The sequence below is a fragment of the Heterocephalus glaber genome, unplaced genomic scaffold, assembly GCF_053883595.1.
Source record: "Heterocephalus glaber isolate CG9 unplaced genomic scaffold, H.glaber_assembly_v1.0 deba00001428, whole genome shotgun sequence".
NCBI lineage: Eukaryota > Metazoa > Chordata > Mammalia > Rodentia > Bathyergidae > Heterocephalus > Heterocephalus glaber.
In genome coordinates, this window is record NW_028258293.1 from 32,489,709 (window position 1) to 32,516,514 (window position 26,806).

The 26,806-nt window shown below is 43.5% G+C and overlaps 2 protein-coding genes across 4 annotated transcripts in view; both read right to left on the reverse strand.

Moving 5' to 3' along the window:
- Positions 1–3,037, reverse strand: part of Ints4 (integrator complex subunit 4) — a 117,066-nt gene extending 114,029 nt beyond the window's left edge. The window contains exon 1 of one of the 3 annotated variants that reach the window (XM_087211337.1): positions 2,455–3,037. In XM_087211337.1, coding sequence (XP_087067463.1) covers positions 2,455–2,508 — 54 coding nt within the window. In that variant the 5' untranslated portion in view covers positions 2,509–3,037. The remainder of the gene's footprint in view (positions 1–2,454) is intronic. The other 2 variants (XM_087211340.1, XM_087211339.1) reach the window with 2 other exon arrangements.
- Positions 3,038–17,485: 14,448 nt separating this feature from the next.
- LOC101726153 (BTB/POZ domain-containing protein KCTD14) lies at positions 17,486–18,165 on the reverse strand. Its single transcript, XM_087211361.1, has one exon. It carries the CDS (start codon positions 18,163–18,165, stop codon positions 17,554–17,556), a length of 612 nt encoding a protein of 203 aa, XP_087067487.1. The 3' UTR covers positions 17,486–17,553.
- Positions 18,166–26,806: the final 8,641 nt, after the last annotated feature.

Below are 26,806 nucleotides of genomic sequence, written 5' to 3' on the forward strand. Positions count from 1 at the left end.
CATCCCATCTGGGCAACTTAGCAAGACAAAGACCCTGTCTCAAAATTCAAAAATAAAAAGGGTTGGTGATGCAGTTCAGTGGTAAAGTGCTTGCCTAGCATGAGCAAACCCTAGGTTCAATCCCTGTAACACACACACACACACACACACACACACACACACACACAGAGGCCATAATGGTGGGAAGACATATACACTGGTAATCATAGTACCGCAAATACAAGAGGTTCATAGATGCAGGGAAATAAGAAACTAACTTCTAGCTGAGGTTTCAACTGGGTCTTAAAGTAAAAATATAAGCCCACTGAGAGCAGGGGGAAAAAATGCAAAGAATGGCATGCATTTATGTAATAGAGTCAACAGGGCCTGGCATGGTACTGCACACCTGTAACCCCAGCACTCTGGGAGGCAGAGGCAGGAAGACTGCAAATTCAAGCCCAGCATGGGCAAATTAGTGACTTAGTGAGATCTTATCTGGTACCGGGGATCCAACTCAGGACCTTGCACTAGTGAGGCAGGCACAGTGCCAATGAACTAAATCCCCGGCCCTAAAAATTTCTTTTAAAAGAGTCAATAGGAACAAAACTTTGGAGATGTGCAAAACATACTAGAAGTGGTAATAACAATATTGAGGAGAAGGGAAGTACCACTGCACACAATGTTTATTTTTTCCACATTGTTGAATGTTCTTAGTGCACCCCACCTTTAAACTTAACTTTTAAAATAGTAAATTCGTCTGGGGATTTAGCTCTGTGGCACCGCATCTGCCTTACAAGCACAAGGTTGTGAGTTCAATCCCCGGTACCAAAAAAATAAATATAAAAAAAAAATAAAATAAAAAAATAATAAAATAAAAAAATAAAATAGTAAATTTTTCATGTATAGGAGCAAATTTCCTACAATGACTGTTATCATTATGTATATCTAAAATGTACCAATAAATGTTTTGCTATAAAATAGAATAGTAAATTTTATGCTATGTATGTTTTACCACAATTTTTTAAAAATTTAAAAGGTAGGCCAGGGAGGGCCTGGGATTTAGCTCAGTGGTTCCGCCGCAGGCCTCGCAAGTGCAAGGTCCCAAGTTTGATCCCCGGCAACGAAAAACAAAAACAAAAAAAAGTAGGCCAGGGAAATAGAACCAGGAAATTCCAGAAGATAAGCCACAGGTAGACCCTGCACCTCAACTCATTCTAAATGTTCAGGACAGCTAATTTCATACAAAAAAAAGAGCAAAAAAGAAGTATCTCAAACAAAGCTATTATAAGAGAACCTAGAATAAGGACCAGGAAAACTTCTCTACAGGCTCATGCTACAAAGATTGTGTCCACAAAACAAAAAAGAAAGAAAAGTGACAATAAGACTGGAAAGGAAAACCACCAGATCATAAAGGGATAGGGAGTTTGGTTTTAGGAAAAGGAAAGAAACGCAAAGAGGAAAAGAAGGAAGATTTGTTCTGTCAATGCAACTATCTCTGTGTACTGTAATGGATACACTGTTCTGGTTCTCCCATCAGACTGAGCAAGGCAGTAGCCCTGCTGCATTCGACTTGCCAAACACTGTTCACCATGCCTGGTACATAGTAATCGCTAAATGACTCTTACTGAATTAATGAATGTAAAAAATGTTTAAGGATCATTTTCCTGCTGGATGGTCTAAGCGCTGCTACTCTACATATGTAAGGATGTACAGATGCTGCTGATCGACTGGTATGAATTGGGACTTATGCAGAATCGTGCCTCACCTCCCCCACCTGACTTACTGAATAGAATCTACACTTTAACAAAATCTCCAAATGATTTATATGCACATTAAAGGCTGAGAAGCAGAACACAAGAATGATGTGCGATCAGACTCTTCCTTAGAGATATATGAAGCATTGTTACTGTTTTCACAGGGGCGAGACCCATCTGTCTCTAAACAACTCCAAGGGCGGAAGGTGTTGTCCTTCCTAGGTGAGCTGTTCCACTAATGAAGCCTATGACCCTCCCCTGCTTTGACTGGGTCTCAAGGAACTCTACAGATCCCCTTTTCTAGCCCCTTACTGCTTTGCACTTAGCGCAACTTGTCTGAGGGACAGGAGTTGGTAGGTAGCCTGCATCAACCAGTTGCATCCTCATACCTCTCCAGTAGCTTCAATATGCACGTCTATAAAACGATGTGCAAAAGTAACCTGATAGAGCACGGCTGTGTGGTAGAACAAGATGAGATAAAATAGGAGCGTTTTGTAAACTACAGCACTACTTGGGTCTTCCGAAAATTTTTTTTTAAAAAGTGAGACTACATATTAACAGGGGCTGCACTCTAACACGCTCTCTAATGTGCAGTCTCAGAAACTATCTCAGAGTCACCTTCCAATATAGGCTTGTGGCGCCTGCTCTGGCTAAGTCCCTGGTGTCCGGACCAACTTCCCAGCCCCGGACCGGTCCTGGGACCTTTTCAGCCGGACCTTACCTGAACCACTTTAGTGAACTCTTCATACACTCGTTTTTTTAGGTGCGCCGCCATGGCGGTCCGCGACCCGTGTCAGCTTCCGTACACAAGGAGGGAGGCGGGGAGCGGAGTAAAGCGGTAAAGAGTCCAAAGAGAAGAACCCGCCGCGATCCCACAATGCAGCGGGGTTCCAGGAAAGAGAGCCGCTTCCTGTCGCTTGACTGCCCCATCAATACCAGAGTGGATTGGTCGACCTTTGACTTGTGCGCCAGGAGAACGAAAACAGGAGCGCAGCTTGCAAGATGCTGGCCTTCGTCAAGCCGAACCGGAGGAGGGCGGAAGTACAGATTAAGAGGCAGAGGCGGAGCGATCCAGAGTTAGAGGCAAAATCTGGAGCTGCATCAGGATTTGCCCGGAAAAATAACGAGAGGTTGGGCTGACGTTCCCATCATCCTTTGCTGTTCCCAAAGTTCCAAAGTTTCCTCTTTGTTGGTTCCCCAAAAAGATGCCAAGTGCCCAGGGGGCAATCATGTTATATATTCCAACTTAATAAACAGTCTCTGCTCTCTAGTGAAACGGTTCCTCTTCTAGGAACTAAGCACTCCAAACCTGTTAAAATCAAGAATTCATAAATGAGTTATTAGCTGTGAGAGGAACACTTCTACCTCCACTCTTTGGTTCCCAGACCCATGTATTCCAACTGTAGTTGAAACAATACTATATTTTAGCTGTTGGCATAAGGAATATACCACAAACCTGTGAGACAGCACCCAAAACTCAAAATGTGTTGTCTCCCAGCTGGCCCTGTAACAGTCGGAAAAGGTAAAGGTCATTACACTGCTTTATCATAGCACATACATCTGAGTGACCAACAAGTTTCTGCACTACAATTCTTTCACCAGGAAATAAGAACCATAATTAAAAGTAGTATGTCAGCCAGGCCTGGTGGCACACACCTATATTCCAGCACTTTGGGAGGCTGAGATGGGAAGATCAAAAGCAACTTAGCAAGACCCTGAGCAACTTAGCAAAATGCTACTCAAAAAGTAAAAAGGACTGGAGGTGTAGCTCATTGTGAAGGCCATGAGTTCAATTCCCAGTACAAAAAGGGGGGGGGGGGGTTAGAAATAAAAATATGTTGAAAACCAGGATGATGAATGAGACATCCAGGTACTATGGTTAAACTTGGCAGAAACACTGCAGGCAGTGAGTCAGATTGGAATCTGTAATATACAGTGAAGAAGTTAAAGATGTCCCATGTCAAAAATGCAACAAATTGTTACATATTTATTATTTCAAGATGAAATCATGTGAGGAACTAACTTCAGAAAGAACCATCTTGCCAGTTTTTTCCTCAATGCAGCCAACCATAAATACTCACATTCCAAGGCCTAAAAATAGCCTTGATCACCAGAGACTAGTGATTAAGGCTGCAGTGATTGGGGCTGAAGTGAACCTGAATGAACAAATTCTGAAATAGCCCTTATCTTCACTAACTTCTACCAATTTGCCCCCAAGTATGTCTTAGTAACTTTTCTAGGATTTATTAACTTAGTCCAGTTATCTATTTTGACTGTCGTATCTTCAGAGATTTATTGTTCTTTGTCTAAAAATATCATTCTTTGGTCATTTCTTCAGATTTCACCTTCTTGTGAAGCTCCCCAAGTACATGTAATTTTTATGCTTTTCTCTTATTAATCAGTTCTTAAATTGTGTTCCTAGATCCAGCCAGAGAGCTCAGATTAGAACTAAGAGGGACCAAAGGGGAGCTCTCTGTCTCCCCCCTCCCCCATAATAAACAATATCACTGCTCCTTCCATAATGGAAACGATCCAGTGTGTGGTGGAATGAATGCAAAAATGGCCCCAATTCTGTATATAGACCCCTTGGAAAGTAACTTTGCAGCTGCTTCCATTAAGAAGTGGAGTCTAAAAAAAATTTTTTTAATTAAAAAAATTAAAAAATAAAAAGAAGTGGAGTCTATATCCCCACCTTTTGAATTTGGGTTGGTCTTTTTTTTTTTTTTTTTGACTGGGGATCAAACTCAGAACCTTGCGTTTGCGAGGCAGGCACCAGAACTACTAAGCTAAATCCCTGGCCCTGGGTTGGTCTTTTGACAGACCAACAGAGTGTTGCAGAAATTACAATGTGCTAGGCCTGGCTGGTGGCGCACGCCTGTAATCCCAGCACTTAGTAGGCAGGGGCAGGAGGTTCGCTGTGAGTTTGAGGCTAGCCTGGACTACATAGTGAGTTCAAGGCCAGCCTGAACTACAAAGGGAGACCCTGTCTCAAAAAAACAAAAAAAAAGGAAAGAAAGAAATTACAATGTGCTTGGGCCAGGGATTTAGCTCATTGATTTCGCCACCTGCTGCGCAAGCTCAAGGACCCGAGTTCAATCCCTGGTACAAAAAAAAAAGAAAAGAAATTACAATGTGCTAGTTTTGAACCGAAATTGCATAATACATCTTTAGGCTTGTGAGAAATAATGGCTGTACTCTCAAAGTATTACTCTTGGGGGTGGGAGTGCAGCTGTTACACAGTTCATTAAGCTACTAAATTGACTTGCCACGTTTCCATAGATTCAGCTCGTAAGGAGACAACAAGCCCAAATGGATTTAGGCAGTTTGCAGCATAGCAGGCAGCATGAATGTCATATTTATATCAGTTCTCCTTGGCCCTCAAGTGCCATGCAGGAACACAGATGAATGACATGTATGTAATATATCAGTAAGAGCTGAAGAATACTGAGTTTAAGAAACCCCCAGTCTGAAAGGACTGATAGCAATAGTGTTCTCAGGAAATAGACTTTATTATAATGATTAGGAAACAAATAATGTCTTCCAACAGTTTTTATCACCCTGAAATATCTTCGGGAGTAGAGGGATGTACTAGCTTTAATACCCTGGAATATAAGTGAATCTGCTCCCTGTTCCTAAGCACCACAAACATCCTCAGAGCCATTAATGCCATTTGTTCAGAAATACCAGAATTTCCCCCAACAGTTATTGTTTGTTTTTTGTTTTTGTCGGTTTTGGAATTTTTTTCGCTTGAACTCATTATGATCCGTCTGCCTCAGCCTCCCAAAATTATAATTACAGGGATCCATCGCCATGCCCAGCTCTCCTAACAGTTTGTTAGAGAGCACATATCTAACTGATTTTCAGTGCAGTAAATCTGCCACCAAAAAGATGCCTGGAGCCTTCCAGAATGATACCATATCAGGAGCTTAGTACTGGTCTCTGCTGTTGGCAGATTGGACATACATCAGTGGCCAGATCAGCTTTGGTGAGAGGAGGTCTGTACTGTAGAGCCCATGCCTGCCATCATATCTATTTTCTTCATAATCCCATTAAGCAAGTACTGGAATGCTGGGAAAAGAGGTGGGTGGACACGGCTATGTAGCCCAGGATGGCCTCCAACTCATAACAATCTTCCTGCCTCAACTTCCTGAGTCCTGGGATTACAGGCATGCATAACCATGTCCAGCCTGTGTGTCTCTTACAAGAATACACACCATTGAATTTAGGATCCATCTACTGGTTAATCCAGGGTAATTTCAACCCAAGATCTTTTTTTTTTTTTTTTTTGCGGTACTGGGGATCAAACTCAGGACCTTGTGCTTGCAAGGCAGGCGCAGTGCCACTGAGCTAAATCCCTGGCCCACAACCCAAGATCTTAATTATCTTAATTTGTCTTTTTCCCCAGTGAAACAACTTTACAGATTTAGGAATTATAAAGAGAATCTGTCATTTGGAGAATCACCACTGATATGGTTTAGATCTAAAATATAGTTGGGATTGCAAGTTTGTGTCATTACATCTGGGTACTCTTTTTTTATTTTTAATTTTTAAATTGTTTATTTATTTATATAGTACTTGGAATTTAACCCAGGCCTTTGGACAAAGCTAGATCACCCGTCCTTTTTTATTTTGAGACTGGGTCTCACTAAATTGCTATGTTGTCAGACTAGGCTCAAATATTTTTTTCATATTTTTTATTTTTATTTTTTGCAGTACTAAAGATAGAACCCAGGGAAACTCTACCACTGAGCTGCATCCCCAGACCCTTTATATTTTTAATTTTGAGATAGAGTCTCAGTAAGTTGCCCAGGCTACCCTTTAACTTGCTCTCCTCCTACTTCAGCCTTCAGAGTTGCTGGGCAGTGATCACCTGTCTTAAATTTGTTTATAATAATTTTTTTTCGGTACTGGGGATCAAACTCAGGACTTGTGCTTTCGAGGCAGGTGCAGTGCCACTGAGCTAAATCCCTGGCTTATAATAACTTTTTTTTTTTTGGTACTGGGGATTGAACTCAGGTCCTTGCGCTTGCGCAGCAGGTGGCAAAACCACTGAGCTAAATCCGTGGCCCAATAACTTTTTGATAAGTTGATAGTTTTAGTTTCTTAGCTACTGAAATTGATTGTTCATTTTGTGCAGTGCTGGGGATGGAACTAGGGCCTCACACATGCTATGCAAGTGTTCCACCACTGAGCCATACCTTCAACCCTGATCTGGGTTTTATTTCATAGTCTTCTACTTTTTTGTTGTTGTTGTTTGTTTGTTTGTTTGTTTGCTTGAGACAGGGTCTCACTTTGTAATTCAGGCTGGTCTTGAACTCACCTGGGCTCGAATTTGTGATCCTCCTGCTTCAGCCTCCCAGAGTCCTGGGATTAGAGACATGTGCCACTACAAGCAAACTTTTTTTTTTTTCCTTTGGTACTGGGGATGGAACTTGGGACCTTGCGCTTCTGAGGCAGGCAGCGGAACCACTGAGCCCTAAGCAACCTTTATCCTTGTTAGTACTGTATCATTTTTCCTCTAGCTAATTTTAAAATTATCTCTTTACCAAGAGTTTTAGGCAATTTAATTATGATCTACTCAGATATTTTTTTCTTTCCTTTTCTTTTTTGTTTCACTTCATTTTGTTTTTTTGAGACAGTCTTGCTATGTAGATCAGGGTGGCCTCACTGTGTATCTCAGACTGGCCTCAGACTCAGTGATCCTTCTGCCTCTGACTCCTGAGTGTTGGCATTAAAGATGTGCACCACCATGGCTAGCTTTTCATGGGTTTTTTGTGGTGTTTGTTCAAGATGCTTGGATCTGTGGGTTTATAGTTTTCCTCAAATTTGGAAACTTTTTTAGCCATTTTTTTTTCTCTATCCCTCTTCTATTAGCTTTCTGTTACTATAACTACATACCCGAGGTCCTCTTGGGTCACAGCATGGCAAATGCCGTGTGTAAGAGCATGTGTGAAGGGTGGGGGATGTAGCTGAGCAGTGCCTCGCTGGCCTGACAGCCACAAGGTCCTGAGTTTGATTCCTGGTTGGGGGCGGGGTGGGGGCCAGGTGTGAGAGCAAGACCACACACTGTTGCATCTGGTGAGGGTAGATCTGAACTCTTATCTACAGGTTCCTAAACTTTAAATCAATAAGAGGATCCGAGATATAAGTTTACAAAGAGACATAAAATCACTTTATTGGAAAGAGGGGAGAAATAAGGTCATAGGGTCGGTGATTGAGCTCAGTGGTTCCAGTGCCTGCCTTGAAAGCGCAAGGTCCCAAGTTCTATTCCCAGTACCAAAAAAAAAAAAAGAAAAGAAAAGAAATAAGGTGATAGTTAGCTACCTTGTCGGAGTAAGGTAGGGAGTCTAGAGCTGGTACTCAAGGGTTGTTTTTGGCAAGAAAGAGGGCTTCCGCTTTGAGAGTTGTTATAACTTGATTAGCTATTATGGGCTCCGAGGCCTCTGCTTCAGCACCGCCCCTTCCATTGCCTACATGTGTATTCTGTATACATGTACAGAATAAAAGCATGGAACAAAGTGACAATGAAAAAATTTTTCTGATTTTCATATTGTAGGGTTTCTTCAAATATCTTTGAAGGGAGAAATGAGATAAAATAAAATCAAGAAAAACAAAACAAGTACCTGTTGCTCTGTGTGTGTGTGTGTGTGTGTGTGTGTGTGTGTGGCTAAGGATTGAACTCAGGGCCTCACGCATGCTAGGTAAACACTATCACTGAGCTACACCTCAGCTCTAAGTATCTGTATGTTAAAGGTTAAGGACCAAAATCTCTAAGTACAGCAGAGATTGCTAATTATATCCCACCGCCTCTCATTCGCCCTCGACCCCTCCCCAAGGTCTCAGGCTAGCCTTGAACTCTAGATCCTCTTGCCTCAGCCTCCTCAGTCCTAAGATAACAGGCATGCCTGGCTTCTTTTTCTCTTATAGAATATTGGAAATGCATGCACATACACACTCACATAAAAGCAATTACATTTTCCAGTATCTCTTGCACACTTCCTATAATTATGGCCATATGTTGCAGTTCTGGCCAACAAAATGTTAACAGATGTCATTGGGTGGGACTTCTGGCAGTCTCTTTAAAGGAAATGTATGTTCGATCCCCAGTACCCAAAAAAAGAAAGAAAAAAAAAGGAAGGGTATTTGCTGATACTGAATAACAAACTACTCCAAACACAGAAGTTTAAAACATCATTTTTACTCAAGATTCTGCAATTTGGGCTGGACTCACCTGTGTAGTCTCAGGCCACTAATTCAGCTGGATCATCTGGTCCAAGATACCTTCCTCAGCTGCCTTTCCCACAAACTTGTCCAGTGAAATAACCCAGATTTTTTTTTCTGGTCTTCCCCTTCCCCTTTCTTCCTTATTATCTGTTTGAAATGGGGTCTCACTATGTTACCCAGGTTGGTTCCATACTCCTGGGGCAAGGGAACCTCTCACCTCAGTCTCTCAAGTAGCTTGGACTACAGTGTGCACGTTGCCATGCCTGGGTTGTCTGTCTTTCTTTCAGCGCAGTAGCAGCATTCCAGAAGTGCAAGCCCTGCACACAAGTGATTATCAAACCTCTGCTAGCTATGTCATATTTATTGATGTTTCATTAATAAACAATTCACATTTCCAAGCCCAAGGTCAGTGTAAGAGAGGACCATGCCATGCTATCTTCTGAGCAGAGAAAAAGCAGAGAGCCAGATTGGGCAGCACCGTGGTTGCCAGACATAGTATAGACACAGCCCTGTATTGATCAAGAAAGTAACTTTCTGGTAAGCCTGGAAGTACCTCTAACATTATTTGCTCAGTACAAGACCCTCTTAGGGCCAGGGATTTAGGCCAGTGGTTCCGCCGCCTGCCTTGCAAGCGCAAGGTCCCGAGTTCAATCCCTGGTACAAAAAAAAAGACCCTCTTAGGCCATACTAATGTTCTTTTTCTCAGGGAACAATCACACAAGGTGGCTAGTTGGGATCTTTGCTATACATAATCCCTGTTGACAGATATTGCATATGGCATTAGCTGATACACCAGAGTGATGAGGGAGGCAATAAGGTCTATTGCTTATAGTTCCACATAGACCCTAGGAAAATCATGGTCCAGGAAGTTCAATAATTTTAACGAGCCAAGTAGTGATAGGGAAGAGTTTTAGATAACTTAGTAGATTAAATATTAAGGTAGTTATAGAAGCAAAATAAGTAATGTGTTCCTTTAAGATTTGTTTTTCCTGTAACTCTCATTGTTTATGGTGACCATAATCTGACTCTTTAAGCAGTAACTTCATTAACCTAACAAAGTTGCAACGGCTGGGTGAATTTACAATGTCTGTGTGCCTATCTTGTGTCTGTGACTTGTAAATAGGAACTGGAATTGTATTTACACATCAAAGACCACTAGGGATGAGATAATGGCCAAAAAAGGATATAAAAAGGGAAATGCTGAACAAAGGGGCCTGGGGATATTAACCAGACTGGTTTCTGGTGGTCTTGCCTGCTTATTTCACCCAAATTCTGTGTCTCCATGTATTTCTTTCCAAGATTTCTGGAACAGTAGTACTGATCAGCAAGGGAAAAAGTGACAATGAAAAAAAAAAAGACTAGAACAAGGAATGATTCACACTACAACACCAATCCCAAGGACTCTTAGAAACCACTGAAAAAGACTTTGATGGGAGGGGTATCAAAATTCTTAGGTCAAGTAGACATGGACTTAGTGCACCAAAAAAAAAGGCATGGAGAAGGTGAAGAATGTTGTAGACTAAGCCAGGGGTGGTGATACATGCCTGTAATCCCAGCACTCAGAGGCTGAGGCAGGAGGATTGTAGCGAGTTTGAGGTAGACCCTGTATCAAAAATTCAAAATAATAAAATAATACAGACTAAAGCTTTTTCAAACTTTGATCAATTTTTATTTATTTATTTATTTATTTATTTATTTATTTATTTATTTTGGTACCAGGGATCAAACTCAGGACCTTGCACTTGTGAGCCAGGCAGCAGCACCACTGAGCTAAATCCTCAACCCTCAATTTTATTTTTTTATTGAGACAGACTCTTCCTATGTATCCTAGGCTGGTTTTAAACTTGTGATATTCTTGCCTTAGTATCCTGAGTGTCAAATTTTGGTGAATTCTAGCAATACTGATACAGGAGATTAGGGTGTGGCAAAACTGGCTGGTTAAGTAGGTGTGACCTGTTAACTACAAGATCCTGGACACAGGTGCAGAACAGTTCCCAAAGCCCTGCATGTGGACTTCTTGAGAGAACTGGAGGTTTTCCATAGGATGGTCTAGATCTGATGTCAGCCTCGGTGTGGGATCTAATCACCACCTCTCAGGACCCCCATGCAGAAGTTCTTGCAGGTTTCCTCAACATTTGGACAGCACAAAAGAAAGGCAGCCATGTGGAGCTGGTGCTATCATAACTTTTTATGATAGCCCACACTGTTTCCCAGATGCAGCGTGTACTTTTTATCTTTGCTCTTACCCTCTTTTTCTCTTTACTCGGCCCAAGGTTACTCTGTAGAGCCAGTTTCTCCCCACTCTTCACTTTTACTTTCTTTTAGTTTTACTCTTCTTCCCTGCCTTTTTGCTCATTTTGTTCACTTCTGTGTTTGAGACAAGAAGAACCCGGAATCTAATTCCAGAAGGAGAGGCGAGCAACCTGAACCCAGTAACATTTAGTTAGCAAGCCACATTTTAGAAGCAAGCTACCCAATAACAATATGTAGGGGAGATTTTGAAGAGCCAAGTCAGTTTAATAACTTTTGGCAAGTCCTACAAAATGCCAAAACAAGGGACCAGGGATTTAGCTCAGAGGTTCTGCTGCCTGGCTCACAAGTCCAAGCTCCTGAGTGCAATTCCTGGTACCAAAAAAAAAAAAAGCCAAAACAAGGCTGGGTGTGGTGGTGCATTCCTGTAATCTCAGCAGGAGGGAGGCTGGGGCAGGAGGATTGCTGTGAGTTCGAGGCCAGCCTGGGATACATAGCAAGATCTTGTCTCATAACAAAACAACAACTCATAAAAACAAAACAAAATGCCAAAACAGTTAAATTAGAATCTCTAGGTATGGAGTCCACTCATCACATTTTTAAAAGTTACTTCATTGATTTCAGTATGTGATCAAAGAGAGAGTCACTGAACTAAGAAAACCTAACACCCAAGTCCAACATGTACACTTTGATTGGATTTTAGGTTTTGTGCTTATTTGTGGTGCACAGGTCTGGACCTTGTGCTAAGCCACACCAGCCCCCTTTCATGAAATGGGCTCTTGCTTAGTCATCCAGGCTGCCCTTGAAAATGTTTCTCTCCTGCCTTAGCCTTCTGAATAGTTAGGATTAAAGGGATATGCCACCATACCTAGCTGGGTTTTAGGATTTTTAAACAATAAGGCTAGGCTGGCATGATGGCACATGCCTATAATCATTGCACCTAGGAGGCTGAGCCAGAAGGATTGCCATGTGTTTTAGGCCCCACCTTGGCTATATAGTTAGTTCAAGGCCAGCCTGAACTACATAGTGAGATCTTATCCCCCCAAAAAACAAAAATAAATAAACTAACATAAATAAGGGCAAAAATAAAAACCAATTGAGCAGGATTGCCAGGGCTTTAATCCCAGCACTCAGGAGGCTGAGACAGGAGGTTAGAGTCTGAAGTGAGCTTGGGCTACATAGTGCAAGGCCAGACTGACCCACATAGCAAGACCCTGCCTCAAAAAAAAAAAAAAAAAAATCTAAAAAGCTAAATTAAAAAATAAGGCTATAAAATCAATTTGAAGGACAATCACAAAAATAAATAAAAATTATATTTAATATTTAAGATTTGTTGATTTTTAAAGAAGTGATTATAGTGTCATGTAAGAGAATGTTCCTATTCTTAGGAGATGAAATCTTAAGTATGGGGGGGGGTCTTGTCTACAACTTACTTTCAAAGAATTTAGCAAACACACATCCATACATACATGTGAAGAAAGACCACAATGTGATTAACCTTCTCTATGGGTCCCTTCTGAGCCTACAGTATAGAAAGGTGTAAGTATAGACTAGAAGTCAGGCTTGAAGCCAGAAAGAGGCTATGTGTTCTTGTTTTATCCATGCCACAGAGGAACTGCCACAGGTGTCATAAAGAGAGTTTATTTTTCTAACAATATTGGGAATTGAATCCTGAGCTACATGCTCAGCCCTTTTTCAAAAATTTTAAGACACAGGGGCTAGGGATTTAGCTCAGTGGCACCATGCCTGCCTCACAAATCCAAGGTCCTGACTTCAATTCCTCAGTACCAAAAAAAATTTTTTGAGACACAGTCTAAATTATTCAGGCTGCAATCTTCCTGCCCCAGCCTCCTAAGTAGATGGGATTATAGGAGTCCACCATTACACTGGCTTTTATGAAGAAATGGATACAAATATTCGTTATCCCATGAAAGAGGAAAGCAAGATTTCTCTGGCTATACAGGGTCTCTTTGGGTTGGGAGGTTATTCCTGGACATGTCACCACATAAGAGGGATCCCAAAGGGAAAAAAAACAACTGAGGCCGGGGATTTAGCTCAGTGGTTTTGCCGCCTGCTGCACAAGAGCAAGGACCCAAGTTCGATCCCCCGTACCAAAAAAAAAAAAAAACTGAGGGTGGTTTGGGAAAAGAGAAGGGTAATGAAATCATGTCTGCCTGGGACATTTGGAGTTTTGGTAGTGGAATCTTGGTTTCCAGAAAACCCTTTAGTGTGACAACACAAATGGCTGGCCAAGTTACAAGGCAGGGAATGGGACCATCTGTCTAAGACCTGAACTTGAAGAAGAATAATGTCGGCAAGTATCGTCCTTAAAGTTTAGAATCATTTTAGATTGAGAAGCAGAACCCAATTGGACTTCCCCCAACTCCAGAGATACTAGAGATTGACCCTAGGGCCTTTGAACTGAGCTACATCCCTTAGCCATTCTTTTTTTTGGTACCAGGGGTTGAACTTGGGACCTTGCACTTTTGAGGCAGGCAGCATCACCACTGAGCTAAATTCCCGGCCCCTCCTTAGCCATTCTTTATTTTTTTTCAGTACCAGAAATTGAACTCGGGACCTTGCACTTGCAAGGCAGGTGCGGTGCCACTGATCTAAATGCCTGGCCACTTAGCCATTCTTTTATTTTTTTCTCCTTAAATTCTTTTATTGGCACATTTTAGGTATACAATATGTTTATATTTATCATTGGGTGCTTGTACCTCTACATGACGTATCTTGGTTTTTATTTTTTTCCTCATTACCTGTGAGCCCTTCACCCCCTCCAACCTTCCCTATTTACATAGATTTCTTTTTTTTTCTTTTCTCATAATTTTTCCTTTCCCTTCTTTCCTTTCCCCTTCCCTTCCCACCATCCCTACCCCTTTGAACCTTTTCCTGTTTCAAAGTATCAATTATTTGTTATTAATCCTTTTAATCCTTATTTACACTTTCAGTTTCTCACACTAGAGAAACTATGTGGTATTTACACATGTGTGTGCTATTTATTTCACTTAAGAGTATCACCTCAATGTGCATCCATTTAGTTATGACTCTAGTTTCTTGTTCTTTATGGCTGAGTAGTACTCTGTTTTATAAAAAAAAAACCCACATCTGCTTTATCCAGTTTCCAGTTGATGGGCACTTGGGCTGTTTCCAAGCTTTAGCTATTACAAACTGTGCCACTATACACATGGGTGAACATATATCGCTGTCGTATGATTCTTTTAATTCTTTTGGGAAGATACCCAGCAGGGGAATAGCTGGGTCAAATGGGACCGCTAGCCCTAGTTCTTTGAGGTGTCTCCATACTGATTTCCACAGTGGTTGCACCAGTCTACACTCCCACCAACAATGGAGAAGGGTTCCTTTCTCCCCACAACCCCACCAGCATTTGTTATTGGTTGATTTCTTGATAGCAGTCATTCTTTCTGGGTTGAGGTGGAATCTCAGTGTTGTTTTCATTTGTATCTCTCAAACGACCAGTGATGTTGAACATTTTTTCATATGCTTATTTGCTGCTTTTACTTCTTTGTCTGAGAAGTGTCTGTTCATTTCAGATGACCATTTTTTAATTGGTTCTTTGAATTTGGGGGGTCTAATTTTTTTTAGTTCTTTATATATTCTAGATAGTAGTCCTTTGTCTGAGGTACAGCTGCTAAAATTTTTTTTCCACATTGTAGGTTGTCTGTTAGTTCTGTTGGTGGTTTCTCTTGAAGTGCAGAAGCTTTTAAATAAGATGAGATCCCAATTGTTGATTCTTTCTGCTAGTTCCCGTGCTACTGACGTTTTGTTCATAAAGTCTTTTCCTATGCCAGTGTCTTCAAGAGTTCTACCTTCCATCCAGCTTTTGTGGTAATAAAATTATTACAGTTGTGCCCTTAAGAAAAAAAAAAGTTCTACCTAACTTATCTTCCAGCAACCTACCTAACTTATCTTCCAGCAACCTTAGTGTTTCTGTCTTGATATTTAGATCTTTAATCCACTTCAATCTTAGTTTAGTGCATGGTGAGAGGTATGGGTCTAGTTTTAATCTTTGGCAGGTTGAAATCCAGTTTTTCCAACACCATTTATTAAATAGGCTATCTTTCCTCCAATGAGGGTGGTTGGCTTCTTTGTCAAAGATGAGGTGGCTGAGTATGTCTGATGTTATTTCTGCATCTTCTAATCTATTCCACTGATGCTCAGGTCTGTTTCTTTGCCAGTACCATGCTGTTTTTATCATAGTAGCTTTGTAGTATAGTTTCAAGTTGGGGATTGTGAAAAACCCTGCCATGTCTCTGTTGCCTAGAATTGCTTTTGCTATTCTAGGTCTCTTCTGGTTCCAAATGAATTTTTGGATTGTTTTCTCTAGTTCTGTGAAGTATATTGTTGGAACTTCAATTGGCATTGCATTGAATCTATATAGTAGTTTTGGAAGTATGGCCATTTTCACTATATTGGATCTTCCTACCCAGGAACAGGGGATGTCTTTCCATTTTCTTATATCCTCCTCGATCTCCTTTTTCAGAGTGCTGTAGTTTTCAGTGTAGAGGTCTTTTGTTTCCTTTGTTAGATTGATTCCTAGATAGTTCATTTTTTGGGATGCTATTGTAAAAGGAATTGTTTCCCTAATTTCTCTTTCAGTGAGTCTGCTATTTGTGTATAAGAAGACTATTGTTTTTTGAGTGTTGACCTTATATCCAGCTACTCTACTGAATCTGTCAATTAAGTCTAGAAGTCTTTTGGCAGAGTTTTTTGGGTCTTCTATGTAAAGTATATCATCAGCAAATAATGACAGTTTCACTTCTTCCTTTCCTATCTTTATTCCTTTTATTTCTTTCTCTTTTCTAATTGCTGTGGCTAATGTTTCCAGAACTACATTGTTGGGGGGGGGGGGTACTGGGGATTGAACTCGGGTCATTGTGCTTGTGAGGCAGGCGGTGGAACCACTGAGCTAAATCCCTGGCCCCAGAACTACATTGAACAGCAGTGGTGATAGTGGGCATCCTTGTCTTGTACCTGATTTTAGCATGAAAGTTTTCCATTTTTGACCATTTATTATGATGTTGGCTGTTGGGTTTTCATAGATAGCCTTAATCAGACATTCTTTTATTTTTTGAGACAGGGTCTTATAAGTTGCTAACTTGCCCAACCTGGGCAACTTACTGAATTACCCTGTCTCAAAAAAAAAAAAGTATTTTTAAGATAGTGTTGGGGAGCCAGGTGTGGAGCTGCATGGCTGTAATCTCACCACTCAGGAGGCTGAGGCAGAAGGACTGCCGCAAGTTTGAGGCCAGCCTGGGTTACATAGTGAGTTCAAAACCCAGCCTGAACTGCATAGGGAGACCCTGTCTCAAAAAAAAAAAAAAAGTGTTGGGGGCATGGGGATAAAGCTCAGTGTGAAGGCACTGGTTATAATCCTCAGTACAATAAGTAAATGCAAATAAATAAAGCTAGGTGTGGCAGCACATACCTGTAACCCAAGCACTGAGGAAGGCTGAGGCCAAGAGGATCACAATTTCCATCCCAGCTTGAGAAACTTAGCAAGACATTGTCTCAAAATAAAAGCTATATCCAAATAAATAAATTTTACAGAAAAAAATAAAATAAAAACTGTGAAGGACTGAGAATGTACCTTAGTGTGGAAGCTCTGGGTTCAACCCTCAGTACAGCAAAAAACAAACAACGGGTATTACTACCAAGTTCCCACAGGATGCTGATGATGCCTAATTTGGACAACCACTACTGCTCTAGTAGGAGATAGCTCTGGGGCTTCCACAGTTTCTGTTAAAGGGAATGTGGGAAACACAGGAACTCACTTAGCGTCTGACTCATGAAGGCACACACTGGCAGGATCAACAACCAGCAGCAGGGAGGCAAGGTAGACTACATCTTGAAGGGAGATGATCTAGATTCACAGTACTATATTCTGTATCCTCCTGCTGTCTTCTGCATCCACTGTCAAAGCATTATTGAAACCTTCTACTTGATCTTAGCCATGCTATGGACTTCAACAGAAGGGGCTGGCAAGTACATGAAGCTTTGAAAAGAGAGCAGCTGGGGGCAGCCTGCAAGTACAATGGAGTCCTTTGCAATGGGGGGAAAGTTGTGGCAGAGGAGGCATTACCAATTTTTTTTTTTTTTTTGTACTGGGGATCGAACTCAGGTCCTTGTGCTTGCATAGCAGACAGCAAAACCACTGAGCTAAATCCCCAGCCCAAGGATGCATAAATACTTGAGGCAAACCTCTACACCAACTTTGAGAGTTGATATTTGTTTTTGAAATAAAAGGTATCATCAAAAGTTGTGTTTCTTTTAATTTCATGGCCCCCAAGAACCCACAATAAACAATCCCAGCCCATGGGGGTCACCACCATATGAAGGTGAACACACAGAAGGGACTCTCAACCTGGTAGCAAAAATATTGTTGGTACAGATGAGGGTACAGGTGCTTGAAGGAAACATCATTGTAGGTACCACAGGATACCTGGTACCCCCGGGCCTTAATGTCTATCTCCAGGCACCGCAGAAGGTCCTTCCTGTCACAACCTAACTTACAGGGCCCGAACTTGACAACTGGTATCTTTTTGGATGCCAGATAATATATAAGCTCTGCACACTGTGCCGCCTGCTCCTCACTGGACACCACACACACCACCACCTCCGAGGTACGCCTCCCCACAGCCTCTGCCCGGGACAGGCGTAGCAGGAGCTCCAGGTTCTCACTGTAGCTTGGCACTTGCAGCAAAAACTGCTTCCGGGATACCTGCTCACCAAAGATCTGAGGCATGTCCTCCAAGAGCTTGACCAAAGGCTGGATGGCATAGAACTGAGCCTCCCGATATACCTTGGGGATGTGCTGTATGGGCACCTGGCCACTGCGCAGGTAGTCCAGGATGGGATGGAAAAAGGTGCCAGGGTGGTCAATGAAGAAGCGGCCTTCAGCATCCTTGCAGGCCGAGGCTGAGCTGGAGAACATCTCTGCCAGTCTAGAGCCTGGGACTTTCCTCAGGGTGTCCGTGGTGGTGGTGAAGACCTGGCCTCCCACATTCAGCTCCACAACGCTAGATACCTGGGGCCACAAGCTCAAGGTGAACCAACAGCACCACCTCCGGGAGGCTCCTGATTTATTTTCATCCAGACAATAACCAGGAACAGGACTTGGGGGAGCCAGAGTTATGGCTTCAGCTATCAGAAGCCCATCAAACTGAAGGAGGTTCTACTTATACTATATGGCCCAGAGATGGCCTTGAACTCAAGTTATCCTCAGCTTCCCAAGTGCTGAGATTATAGGCTTGCACCACCACAACCAGCAAGGTGGACATTTTAGGGAGGAAAATGGTTTCAGTTTGATTCCAGAATTCACATTCAAGGCCCCACCCCCACCCCCACCCCCACCCCACCCCCGCTTTTGGTGGTACTAGCAATTGAATCCAGGGCCTTCCAACTGAGCTCCAGCGACCCCCTTTGTAAAAATTTTTAGTACTGGGCTGAGGATTTAGCTCAGTGGTTCCACCACCTGCCTCACAAGAGCAAGGACCCAAGTTCAATCCCAATTATTTTTAGTACTACAGAAGCTAGGCTGGAGGTGCATGGCTATAATCCTGGCAGTTGGGAGGGAGGCAAAAACAGAAGGATAGTGAGTTCAAGGCCAGACTGAATTACACAGTAAGACCCTGTCTCAAAAAAACCCAAAATATGGGGCGGGGGATTTAGCTCAGTGGTTCCGGCTCCTGCCTCAAAAGCACAAGGTCCCAAGTTTGATCCCTGGTACAAAAAAAAAAAACCCAAAATTTAACTAGTACAAAAAAATTTTACTTGTACATATTTGTGATATATAGCAATAACATTCATTGTGGTAAGTTGGTACATGTACATGAGACGTATTCTTTTTATCACTCTTCCCCTCCTCTACTTCCCTTTTTTTTTTTCATTTTTGAGACAGGGTCTCACTATGTAGCTCAGGGTGGCCTTGAAGGCACTATGTAGACCAGGCTGACCTTGAACTCACAGAAATCCTCCTGCCTCAGCCTCCTGAGTCTTGGGATTACAGATGTGTGCACCACCATGTCTGGCTCCCCAGTCATTTTTTCATCTTTTATTTTGAGACAGGGTCTCATTAAATTGCTACATGGCCTCAGCCTCCATTCTGGACACCTTACCCTGACCATTCAAGCATTTTAATTTTCACATTTTGATCACAGAATGTTAGTAGTAAAAACTGCTTTAGAAGGCCCAGCCACAATACTTTGAAAGTCTCCACTCTTTAGCAAACTTTTCACTCTCCATATCCCTGTTTCCTCATCTACAAAATAGGGACAGAGTTGTTAAGTCAGGAGGTCTCAATCTGGGATGCTCAGATCTATGATAAAACAAAAAAGGTGTAGCATTGTCCACATTTCAGAAAAGTTAAAGAAACCACACATCTATTGCTCCTTCAAGAAGCATTTCTTGGGCTGGGGATTTAGCTCAGTGGGACCGCGCCTGCCTGGCAAGTGCAAGGTCCTGAGTTTGATTCCTGGTACCAAAAAACAAAACAAAACAAAAAAGAAGTATTTCTTATGGCCAGCTGTGGTGGTCCACACCTGCAACACAGCACTTCAGAGCCTGAAGCAGGAGGATGACCTTGAGTTTGAAGTCAGCCTGAACTATATAGCAAGACCCTATCTCAAAAACAAACAAAACCCAAGAATTTTTATTTTATGTACTTATTCATTTTGGGGTTTTTAAGACAGGGTCTTGGTAAGTATCCCACGCTCGCCTCAAACTCCCAGGGATCCTCATCCCTCAGCCTCCCAAGTGCTAGGAACTATAGCCATTTATCACCAGTAAAAAAAATCTTTACATCAATTCTGATTAGTACCTGCTGATGTCTTCATTAACTTAAAAATGGAATCTTACGATTGGGGCCCGGGATTTAGCTCAGTGGCACCGTGGCTGCATCCCTCGAAAGCACAAGGTCCTGAGTTTAATCCCCAGTACTGAGGAAAAAAAAAAAAAAAGGAACCTGATAAATGCTTTTCTTTTTTTTAATGCTTTTCAAAATATGGGTCCATAGGACTTATTATAACAAGAACATAGTTGGTGATGACTGGCTGGCAACACTAAGATATAGCACAAACAAAACTATTCCATCAAGTGTAAAGTGGTACATACATTTACCTATTCAACAGATTTTTTTTTTTAATGTAATACTGGGAATTGAAACCGGGCATTCACACTGAAATATATTTCAAGCACTTTAAAAATGTTTTTTCTTCTGGTTCAGTTTTGATTTTTTGAGACAGGGTCTCACTAGGTAATCCAGGCTGGCCCCGAACTTGTGGTGATCCTCCTGCCTCAGCCTCCTGGGATCATAGGTGTGTGCCACCACTCCTGGCCTGTGTAAGTGCTTTTTTGGTACTGTGCTGGATATCTAGGATCCAGTGATGAACAATCAAGACACAAGTCTTCCTCTCAGGGTCTCTAAACCAATCCTCCCCTACACTCATATCAGAATGGATTAAATTCCCATTTTACAGATAAAGACAGCACAGCTGAAGGAAAAGCAAAGTACCTAAAACCAACCAGCTAGGTAATGCAGATATTTGACCTCACATCAGCTATATTCCAGAGTTTGAGCTCTTGGTCATGTTATCAATCACCTCCATTATTCAGTCCCTGACTGACTCATTCATTCCATAAATGTGTGGAGGGCTGTGCATCCAAGACTTTTGCTAAACACCTAGGCCATCATCCCTGCCTCAAGGAGCTCACAGGGCTAACACGCATAGGGGGAAGGCTCACAGGAAGGGGTCAGCCCTTTTCTGGCTGTGTGAAAAATAATATGATGGCTGCTGATGAACAGAAAATCTGTGCAGTCAAAGAGAAGCCTGGAAATCTGACCCGGACTTTCTATCACAAGCCATTCCAGGGCCAGGGCCAGGGCACAGGAAGTCTTCAAGCCTTAGTGGGCTTGACCTCATTCTCTACTGGTGTGTGGGCTCTACCTCTAAGATTAAGTACCATCCTGAATTAAGAGCCACATGCAACCAACTGCTGGGAAAAGCACTGAGTTGCCATGGCAACAGCTCCTACCAGGGGACAGTTCTGCTGCCTAGAGGGGAGAAGGCAAAGGAGAAGGTGCATCCTGCCAGTTCCCAATCAATATAGCTGAGAAAAATAGGCCCAGAACTTGAGACTCTCTCTCCCATAAACCTCAGGGCTCCTTGGCAGAGCTGTGTGGTTAAGCAGAGGTCACCTGTGTACAGCAGGCAGTTAAGTGTGAAGTTGCAGACTTTAACCCTGTGTGCTCTCCTATTGCTCCTATGCCACTGAAGGCTCACAGACACTCTTAACATCCCTCTAATCCTGATGAGGAAAGCACAGAGAGAAGAGGCACACAGCAGGGAGGGGAAGACAGGAAGTGGAGCTGGGACTGCAGCCCTCCCATTCTGTCTTTCTCCAGTACAGCCTCTGTGTCTCTGTCCCCAACACCCTGCCCCACCAAACATGGTCATTAGCCCTGGGCTAGTTCCCTTCCTTCTCTGTCTTGAGCTTTGTCATCTGTGAAAAAGGGAGGCCAAAAGGCCCTAGAGAACTCTAAATCTCTCCTGGTCCCAGAGCATAATGAGTCCAATTATGCAAATGTCCTTTCTAAAGCTAATCTCCAGGTGCTCCAAAAATCAGCTTCTGCTGTGACATCCTCAGTCCCATTGCTCTGTTTATCAAATAAGACCTCAGCCCAGTTTCCAAGCTTCTTAATTCTGTCCCTCTTTTCTCTTCTTTTGCCCAAAAACTCCAAATCTCTTTGCAAATCCTAGAACTCCTTGTGTCTCCTTTACGAAGGTCAGAGACTTCCATGGGGATGGGGAACAGGCAAAGCCCTGAGCCCTTCCCTGTTATTTATTAAAAGAATAATTTGTGTTTTCTTCTGGGACACTCAGAGACTTAAAAAAGTCACTTTTGCTATGATTCTTCCCTTGGGTCTACAGATGCCCAATTGGTAACTAAAAGCAGAATAAAACTTGACCATTTTGGATCTTTTGTTATCTTAAAATTTAGGGTCAAATTCCCTCTCAATTCTCTGCATAGAGATATTTTAATCATTTAGGAAGTGTGTCTGTGTGCTCGCTTTGGCAGCACAAATACTAAAACTGGAAGGAAATCTCTCAACCCCTTCAAGACTGAGGAGACCAGGATGGCCGATTTCCTAGGATATTCAACTATGCCAAGAAGTCTCCAGAAATTGTCCTGAACCAGTGTTCACCTGGATTGTAGGAAAGGCTGAGATTCACCTGAGGGACACCACCATAGAGACAATCCTTTCATGGAAAGGGAAGCATCCCTCACCCATAAAGACTCCACAGCCACAAAACACACACACACAGAGATTCCAGAGCTATGATATCAATATTGAGATAAAGATCAACTGGATCCCAGCCCACCAGCTAATCCTTAAATTCTAGGCTTTTCCCTTTGTGGTTGCAGTCTGAACCCCTGCATTATAGTATGCCCCCTTTAGCCACCTAAACTGGAGTCCTTTCTTATCTCCCCTCGAACATTCCTATTACAGCTTTATTTCTGGTCCAGAGATGTGGCTCAGTTGCGCAGGCCTACCTGGTAAGTGAAAAGTCCTGAGTTTGATCTCCAATGGGGGGGTGGGGGGGTGGGGGACTTTTTTTCCCCTGTAAATTTGGGCTTTAGTTTTAAAATTTCTATTTCTACAAAAGTAGGGACCTCAGATAGCAACACTCCTTCATCCATAAAAACTCCTTTATGTGTTTCTAGCAGAGAATTCTTTTCCACCCTTCTTCAAGACCATCTGCTGTTTCCTTGTGGCCCTTGTAACTACCATTACTACCAGCCCTCCAGCCAAAGCATTGCTAAGTGTGTGGGAAAGGGTCTGTAGCCATCCACTGGGAAAGACCCCATCTTTAGGGGTTCCCAGCCAGTGCTGGCCACGAGGATACAGGGACAAATCAGGCCCACCTGTACAGTACAAGTCTAAAAGGTCTGTATATGTCTCACCTCCCCCAGACATTCATAGATTTCCTTAGATCATCCTTGGCTGACTAAAAGAAGGAACATCTCCAATCTCCATTCAGATATCCCTGGAGTTCCTTAAAATCTGTTCCCAACCCACAAGCTGGTCTTTCTCATTCTTCCCTAACTCTGGTGTCTGAGCCAGAAACCCAGGGTAATCTTGCCTGGACTCACCCCTCAATACCCCTACCAAGTAATCAATCTTCAAGTCCCAGAAATTCTATCTGCCTGGCAAATATTATGCCCTCCAGTCCCCTCCCACACCCCTGCCCCATCCTTTCTGGGCTCTAAAACCAGTTTCCTGGTTTGAAGTGCAAATCTGCCAGGGATTTAGCTCAGTGGTTCCACCGCCTGGCTCCCAAGTGCAAGGACCCAAGTTTGATCCCCGGTACCAAAAAAAAAAAAAAAAAATGAAGTGCAAATCTGATGTTTTCACTCCCTGCACTAAGCACTTCCTTACCTCTTCACTCCCTCCCAGATAAACTCCAGGCTCCTTAACAAGGTTTACTGCACTCAGCAAAAGGCTGCAGCTCTGCCTCCAGCAATGCACAAACAAAACTCTTTCCTATAGCCCTCCCCCTGCCCAGGGCAGGCTGGCCTCCTCCCCTCCAGGGCTTCAATCACTTGCCAGTCACACTCCCTTCACTGAGGGACTCAGCTTTCAAGTGAGTTCCCCAGGAACAGGGCCCCCCTGGTAATATACCCTGTTGTTCAGCTGTATCCTGAGGCTCCCAAGGCAGTCTGGCTTCATCCTCATCTCACCAGTACCTGCTACACCCAGTAACTGTCTGTGCCACTGAATGGAGCTGACCCGTGGCTCTGCCAAACAGGAATGCCTGGCATTCTGGTAAAGGCCAGTCTTGCCCTACCTACCATCATCCTCACCACTGGCTCTGTGCTTTACCCTCGCCCAGAAATACATTCACACATTTCTGGAGTACTCAGGACACTCAGCACCTAGCACCTAGTGTGCTCGCAACTTAGTCGGGAGCCAATAGCGATGCATTTATCACCCCCCCACACACATACACATAGGACAAGGAGACCCTCCCTGCACCTCTGGATGGATCGATCTGCTTTCCTTCTTTCAGTCTTCAGGATGGCACTTAGTCCAGCACAGGAGTAGGATGTTCTGCTCCCGGAGTGCACCTGGCCTTTTCCCGACCCACCTCCCCAAAAGCCTCTCCTCTAAGCCCTGGAGACTAGGGAGCAGGGGGACTCGGGACCCGGCTAAAGGGCCTGGGCAGGGGTAGGGGGCCAGGGGGCCGGGAGTGAGGGGAGGAAGTGAAGGAAGGCACGGGACAGGCCGCACCGATAGGCGTTTCCCACGGGGGCGGGGACAAGGGAGGGACCGGGAAGAGCTGAGAACCACAGCAGGCCAGGCGGGCAGGGGACCGCAGAGGGGACACGAAAAGAAACAAAAAGACCGAGGGGAGAGGGTGGGGGCAAATGAGCCCGCCAGGAGAGAAAAGGGGCAAAGAAGAGACCTGCAGAGATGGGGATAGAGACCAAGGAGCGAAAGCAGAGCGATCAAAGCTGGGGAGGGGCAGCCCAGTACCAACGCGGGGGTCTCCAGCCAGAAGAGGCAGCGGTGGGATACAGGGCAGAAGGCGGGGACTCAGCCCAGAAACTGGAAACTGGTGGCTCGACAGCCAAGGGGCGAGGCTCGGGCAAAAGTCGGCGGCGCCCACCAGCGCCTAGCACTCATGCTAGGCGGGCTGGGCAGCTCGTTCCTGGGCGTTGGGGTGCGGCTCATCCTGGTCCGGCAGACCACTGGGCAGACCACTGGGCTCACCAGGCGCCCCGCCTAGAGCGGCAACCTCCGAAGGCTGGGGGAGGAGGGAAATGCTCGGTTCCCCCAGCTGTAGCAAGGCCTGGGCGGGGCTTGAGATGAGACCCTGGGAGAGGCCTTGCCCCTTTATTGACCTTGGGGTCCTCACAGTCAACCAGGGAAGGCTCAAGCAAGGCAGTGTAGAGAACAGAAATTCCTGGAAGGAGGGGGCTTGAAGGCCAGAGGAAAAAAGAGGGAGCTGGCGCCCCAAAACCCACAGGGAGCTCCCAGTTCTTTCATCTAGACCACAGCAGGGAACGACAGAAGCACACAGGTACTGCAGGCTTCTGGGGGCCCCAAGATAAGCTCTATAAACCGGGCGTGACAGTGCACATCTGTGATCCCAGCACTCGGGAGGCTGAGCAGAAGGAGCACCCTGACTTCGAGGCCAGCCTGGGCTATATAGTGAGTTCAGAGCCAGGCTGAACTACAAAGCGAGACCCTGTCTCAAAACAAAAAAGCTCTTTAGAGACCAAAAGGGGCACCCACCTCTAACCAGTAAGCCATGTCTGGGTATTATAGGCAGCTAAATTAGAAATTAATAAGCACCCAGACAGGCATAGGCCCTCGAGGGAGTCAGTGCAAAAGCTGAGAATGCATCAAAACTGTGGCTGGAGAAGCATGTGAAGATGATAAAACCTTGAGATTAAGATTACAAGGGCCAGGTTTACTTAGTTCCCTAAGGGATAAATGTAAATTTGAGATTATACTGTAACTGCAACCTCTCTTCCGGGATTTCCCATAGAAATAGACCATTACTTCACAAGGGGTGGCCGGGCCACCGGACTAAAACCGAGACTAAAGGCAAGACTAAAATACAGATTATCGACTAAGGTAATGGTGTCATCCATATGCCCTTGCTATATGCCCCACTTCACTATTGGATCAATATTATCTTCATTGAGTACAGTTAGAAACAAAGGAGCTGAGTCATGCCCTTCCCTTCCTTCAGCTGTAAACAACACACCACCCTAATGATTATCCAGGCTTAAATTTAGGGGGTCTGAGATGCCTGAGGTCACAGATCATCATTCCACTGAGTGGGAGGCACCTGGAGTCCTAAGCATGATGGGAAGCACCTGGAGTTGGAGGTGTCTGACCCTTTAAAACCTGAAAGCCAGAGTTATAGAGGGCTTCTTTTTTCTCTCTTTCATCATTCTGTTCCTGCTACAATCCCATGATCTTCAATGAATGTAGCTGCTTATATTGCAGATAGCTAAATTAGTTATTATATAAATTATTATATAACTATTATATAAATTATATAATAATATTAAATAAAATTTATATATTATACAATAAATATTATATAAATTATAAATTATTATAAGGCAGTTAGACAAAGCTGGGCCCTCAGCATAGAAAAATAATTGACGTACATTCACTGGTTAGCATTATAAAAAGAGAGAAACTACTACACACACACATACACACACACGCACGCACGCACAGTGCACACGCGCATGCATGCATGCATGCCCTGTATTTCCCCTAGGGATGAGTATCAGTGATTGATAATCTAAATAGGTATCAATCACCTGGATGGGGGATCAAGCCCTTAACCCATCCCTTCCAGGAATGGTACCTTCCCCTTCCCCTACAGAAAATCTTTGTTCATTCCTTGTAGGCTTGCTACATGATTTGCTTCCCCATTTGGATCTCCATTTAATCACTAATACCTAAGCAACTATACTTGTTGTAATATTATTGGTTGATCATAGTTTTGTCCCACCTCATGTCCACCTTGTGATGTCCCATTGGACCA

Coding starts and splice junctions, on each gene's coding strand:
- LOC101726153 (XM_087211361.1), bottom strand. CDS start 18,165: ATGTTCTCCAGCTCAGCCTCGGCCTGCAAGGATGCTGAAGGCCGCTTC.